This window comes from Felis catus, chromosome B3 (assembly GCF_018350175.1).
Source record: "Felis catus isolate Fca126 chromosome B3, F.catus_Fca126_mat1.0, whole genome shotgun sequence".
NCBI lineage: Eukaryota > Metazoa > Chordata > Mammalia > Carnivora > Felidae > Felis > Felis catus.
In genome coordinates, this window is record NC_058373.1 from 93,499,448 (window position 1) to 93,505,447 (window position 6,000).

The 6,000-nt window shown below is 38.9% G+C and overlaps 1 protein-coding gene across 8 annotated transcripts in view; it reads right to left on the bottom strand.

The window, feature by feature from the left end:
* Window positions 1-4,870, bottom strand: part of MIS18BP1 (MIS18 binding protein 1) — a 58,795-nt gene extending 53,925 nt beyond the window's left edge. For 4 of the 8 annotated variants that reach the window (XM_019832976.3, XM_045059877.1, XM_006932849.5 and 1 more), the window contains exons 1-2: window positions 4,434-4,867; window positions 140-774 (exon numbers count right to left, since the gene is read on the bottom strand). In XM_019832976.3, coding sequence (XP_019688535.1) covers window positions 140-680 — 541 coding nt within the window. In that variant the 5' untranslated portion in view covers window positions 681-774; window positions 4,434-4,867. Of the gene's footprint in view, window positions 1-139; window positions 775-3,737; window positions 3,848-4,333 lie in introns of all 8 variants that reach the window. The other 4 variants (XM_045059876.1, XM_045059875.1, XM_019832978.3 and 1 more) reach the window with 4 other exon arrangements.
* Window positions 4,871-6,000: the final 1,130 nt, after the last annotated feature.

Here is a 6,000-nt window from a genome sequence, read left to right on the forward strand (position 1 = left end):
CCACAACCTGAATGTGAACGTGTTAGGGCTGGGATTTTTGTCCACTTTGTTCACTCTTATACCCTGAGTACCCACAACAGTATAAGACATAATAAAATAACACATTATAGCTTTTCAACCAACACATAATAAAACTAACCTCTTGGTGAAATGTTATCTGATTGGAGTGATTTGTTGTTTTCCTTTTCTTCACAGACGCAGGTATTCTGCAATACTCTTTTCTCATCTCCTTTGGGAGTGAAAATTTTCTTTTCACTTTTCAGTGGTTCCAACAAACTACTGTTGCCTGACGCTTGTTCTTGCTTGTCACGCAGTACTTTTTCTTTCATTCTTTGAAATATTTTTCCTGGTGATTCATAGTTTGCTTTATTTTTTAATCTATCCTTGTTGGGCTTTATAACACTGATATCAAGAGAGCTGTTAGAGGAGGTAGTCTCTGCTAGCATGGTAGAATGAAATATTTTTTTATTATTAAAATTTGTCATTTCTAGGAAATGAGTTTTTTCATGGTCATTCAATTTTAAAGAGGGGTTTTGATATTTTGCCAAATCTTTTACAGGAGTAAGTGTGCCTGCAGGAATGCTGTCAAAAAAGACTGCATGCATAGGCATATTTCTTCTTTGAGAAGATGTCTCTGAAGACAAATGAATTCCTGGATGTTTCAAAGGTGTTGCAATCATCTTGATAAACAGTAGCAACAAGTTTTCTCTAACAGATAATTCACTTAACCACAATTTTCAGGAGAGGAGACTTTCAGCAGGGGCCCAGAGGAACCTGTAGTTCAATGTGAAATCAACCTTTATCATGCTTTGATGCAAAAAAGATTATTTGCTTTCCATAATAATATTATACTAAGGCTTAAGTGGTTCATAACAACACTGCATAATCTATAGCTCGCAAATCTAAGGTTTTATATTTTTGTTAAAGACTCATTTTATTATTATTTTAGATGAGCAGTTTGGTCTTTAAATTTACTTCTCTAAAAAAAGCAGCATTCATCAAATCATCTACTTAAGAACACTAAGAATTGAATATTGAGTACCTGGTTTTTAAATATACTTGAACCTCAAGTCCTGGAGACTCCAATCTAATATTTACATCAAAAAGCATTAAATTACATCTGCATATGGTACTATATTAGACTATAAAGGATTAAATTTCACAAACATAACTTTTCCCTTTAGGCACTTAAATTTAAGGCAGCAACTATGATGATATGTCTTAATGAAAGCTGAAAAATTCATTCAATTTTTTAGTTAAATCATCCCCAATCTTGATTTTGTTATGCTGCAGAACATTTTAACTACGAGGTTTTAGTTCAAATACCTTCAAATCAAAAGTAAATTATACTCATTATTTTTAAAAGTTAATTCTATTTACAATTTTTAGCGGCAATCATGTACTTGAGCATACATGGTCTTAGACTTGTTTTAGTTTGCTTTTATAAACACATTTTATTTCCCACACCTAGAAATTAAGATTCTAGGTGATGAACCATACAGTTGCATTCTGTAATACTTAGTAAATAAAACATTTCCACGCAAGGTGCTTGGAACTTACTAATTTCACCTTACTGCATCTCCTATTGCTGAATTTACAACTATTCTAACCAGTCTTTGACATCATATAAACATAAAAAGCCTACCACAGAAAATATTAATGTAGTCATATCAAAGACTCAAATATCTTTATTTAAGTAACTTCTGTGAGAAATATGCAAATCAAAATTCATATACAAATAGCATTTTATCCAATAGTTTTTAAGAGAAAAAAGAAATAATCCTCAATAACAAGAACTGACAAAGCAGTTGGGTCTAGCCCTGTGACACAAAAATCACTGAACTCTTCCACAAAATGTTAATTCAGTAAATATGTACTAATGCATAGATTCATGTGTTTGGCAATGTGTGAGTGATAAGAATCCTGTTCTGGGAGTTAAAATACTTACTAGCAGTTCACTTTAAACTCTCAAAATCGAAAGTGAATAAATTGAGCCAAGTGCACAAAAAAAAAAAAAAAAAAAAGGCAAAGTATGTGCAGGCTTATAAAATCTTAATTCTTCACAACCTAAGGAAATGCTCAACAGAATCACAAAATACAAATAAATTAGTGGAACTGAAAACAGGACCAATCTGTAGTAGACGTACACATTAGTTTTTTCATCTAAAGGCAGATAACTACGGTCCTACTGAAAGGCTTAAAGAACCAGCATATAACTCCTCTTGCATGTTGCCCAACCTCTTCCCTTCCAATTCAAGCATGTTATAGCATGGAGATGAGCGGTCAAGATTCTGAAAAACCTCAAATTCCACCCCCGTCTCCAAAAAAGACACAGAAGATTCCTAGGAGCCCCTATTTCCCATTATGTTATAAATAGCAACTCAGCAGAAGCTCAAAGAGTTGGCAACAGTTGTCTGTGGTTTCAGTGTGGCTGGTAAAAGAGAGGATGTAGAGGGAAAAAAATTACCTAGAATTTTCTGACCTATAGCTTTGTAGAACAGATACAGAAGAAAACAAGAAATCACTTGTTAGAGGCCAAACACTCAAAGCCCCATTCTCCTCCTGGTTAAAAAAGAGCAAAACAGAGAAAACAGATTATGATGCTCAGACTCTGATAGAAGAGACACATGTTAGAAGATGCGAATTCAAGTGACAGGCATTCCTAGGTTGAGGAAACAGTATCCTGAAGGCCAAACATACTTGACCTAACAAAAGATTGCTAGCAAGAAACTGTTAGTTCCTTTTTGGACTAGAGAAGGGAAGGTGAATTCTAAAACGTTATGCTTGTGCTTCACTAAGTGCTTACAACTATTTGAAAAATCTGATCTTTGTCATTTACTCTGAATGTTGGCAAATGCTGATGTACGAAGAAAAATTTGCTATTTATTGAAATAAAGACAAGCATGGAAAATCATTAAATGAAAATCTAGCTATGAGCACTTACAACATATGTAAATATATAAGTAAGGCTAAACAACTGTTATTATCATGGATATGAATGATTCTGAATGTAACTGTTACTCTTTTTCCTAAAATTACATAAAAAGTTTGTCTAGGAATTTACTGCCGTGGTAGCAGCAGTAATTGAATTATTACTATAATGGAAAGAGTCAAAAATCCCAAAGAACACCAACCAAAACTGGGAGGTGGAGGTGGGAAAAACGAAACTAATTTTAAGTTAACTGGCAAATGATAACACTTGGGGTTGGGGGGGTGGGGGGACCCAGCACTTGACATATAATATAAATAACATTCAAAGAGACCAATGAATCAATTTTAAAAATGATCAACACAGAAAATGGCCAAAAGGCACGAAAGGCAATTACTAAAGAATACAAAAGGCCACCTAGGGAGTCAAATGCCACTTCATTTCACTAATAAGTGAAACTAAACAAACTAAACAGTGGAAGTTCTTAAGTTTAGCAGATTGGTAAAGATTAATTTCAAAATACAGGTGTGCATGCTGTTGATCAAGAAATTCCACTTCTAAATTTTTTTCTTACAGAAACTACTACATAAGAATTCAAATATATGTAAGTAGTAATAACAGTGGATATTTACTGCATGTATGTCAGACACTACATAACCTTACAGCAAATAATCTTAAGAGTTCTGAAGGTGAGGAAACTAAAGCACAGGTGCCCAAGGTTCCACTGACGATTCAGAGCAGGACCTAAGTCTGACTGCCAAGCCCAAGTTCTTAAACAAGCACTATACAGGGATATTCACTGACTTACCGGAGATATTATAAATAATCTAGATCTTCACCACTATGGGATGAAATTCTGCTACATCCATACAACCGAATTCTGTATATTCAATAAAAAGATACATGCCTGTATATGTACTGACAAAGAATATAGTTAGGATATATTAAAAAGGAAGCAGAACAGGACGTACAATTGCATTTCAGTAAACACACACGAGCGAAAGCATAGGCGGAAATATCTGGAATCATACCAAATTGTAAACAGTGTTTAACTTTGAAGAGGAGGATGAAGGGCCTTCCATTTTCTAAATAATTTTATTAATATCCACATGTTTGCAACCAATGTGAAATTTAACCAGAAAAAAACATGAGCTCGATGGATCAACTGTTTCTATAGCACTGTGGATCTTGGGGTCCCAGGGCAGTGACGCACACAAATCATTCTAACGTAAAGTTTTTCTTGCTAGAAGTGATTTTAGAACAAAGGCCTACAGCGTTCACTTACAAAACGAATCTGAACGAGTAGTGGTCTACTCTCTTGATAACTGCAGTAGACACGCAACAAATATGTATGCAACGGGTGAGTGAGTAGTCGTGAAACTCCTACCAAAGCTAAAAACTTACAGAAGTCTACGCGGACCGAGAATGTTGATGGGCTGGGACCCTCAGCGCCAGAGGCGGACCGATGGCAGAGGGCGAGGGAAGCAGAGCAAGGAGTGCATACCTTGGGTGAAGGGCCTGATAGAGCTAGAAGGCGGCAGTCCGGGCTTGGCTTCGCGTGGGGGTGGGCCGGGCGCCCCAGGGCTCGCCCTCTGGCCCAAGTCGGCTCCAGCCCCCCGTAGTCCGGCCACAGGTGACCCTCACTTCCTCAGCGAGGCTCCCTGACACAAGTTTCGGAATTCAAATTTGAAGAGCCCGCCCTCCAGCCAGCCCTGATTGGCGCGCTCCGTGATGGCGTCACCGTGCGACTCAAGAAAACTGGCGGGGGGGGGGGGGGGGGCGGCCCGCACCGCGTGCGCAGTGCTGTTTCCACAACAGGTGGGTAACCCCAAGCTGCCACGAGAACCGAGAGCACCGCTCTAGTCTTCCGCAGAATTCTTTTCGTTTACAGAGGTCGCGCGCCACCAGCGCGTTCCGCCGCTCCTCCCGTTATGCTCTGCGACAGGAAGGCTTACGTCAGACGTCGGCTGCGTTCTTCGGCGCTACTGCGGTTTTTTAAGTTTGGCCTTTCTCGGCCACTCTTCTACCCTACTGGTTTGGTAGCCCGTGGTGTATCGTCGCGTTGCTTACCTGTGTGAAGGAACAGCTTGCCGAGTTCGTCGGAGAGCTTTTAGCCCTCCCTGGCTGCCAGATATTTGAGAACGAGAAAGAACGTTTTGTTCTTGAGAGGATAATATACTGAATGCAAAGTTAAACTTGCCATGGGATGTTTAGTCTGAACTATTTCCCCAAGAAGTGTGATGTTTTTTGAACCTCATCTTATCGAATCCTAAAAGTTTTAATCTTGACGACTCAGGTTGCAAAGCAGTTTGTGACAGACTGAGCCTGCCTTAGATTGGTTGCACCCAGTGATTCTGTACTCTAACCACCGCGGAGTGTTGTGTATCTTCCGCCTCAGCGCCCTGGCAAGAAGCATTCGCTGGCTGGAAGCATCTTACAGGGCGCCTTGTTTCAGTGTTGGGGGCGGAGAAGTAGGAGCCAGAGGAGTAATGAATGTTTTCAGTCCTAAACCCCTTCCAGCTCCGATCCTGCATCTTCTCTCCATTAACTCCGCCCCGCTCCCCAACAAGTCAGAACGGGACAGGAGAGTTTATGCCTCATCCAAGAAAATTCCTTAGCATCCTAGAACCATATATCGCATTTCTCCGTTAACACCGGACTGAAATGGTTATAAAGGATTGATTTTTTAAAGTGACTTTCGCAATCCCCTCGTCTAAATCTTGTAACCACTAAGTCTTGTACACACAATATTCAGAATCCGAAATAATTTAAAACGTGCAAATGAATGCAAGTAAGGAGAAGAAACCAGTTTCGGCGAGGAGAGGAAAGCAAATTTACATAGATAAAATGAAGTTTCTGTCTGTGCAGCATAATGAGAAAATGGCTGGACATGAATTTGTACCAGATTTCTGGGAAAAGCTACACTTAAGATACCTGTTAAATGACATGTATGAAAGTATGAAATGCATTTTGTGTGACAGAGAGACTTTGAGGGGATAGGCATTCATATTCCAAAGCATCAGAAATAGAAGTATAAAAGGTTTTTATGCCTGATATGGAGATGGCCATGT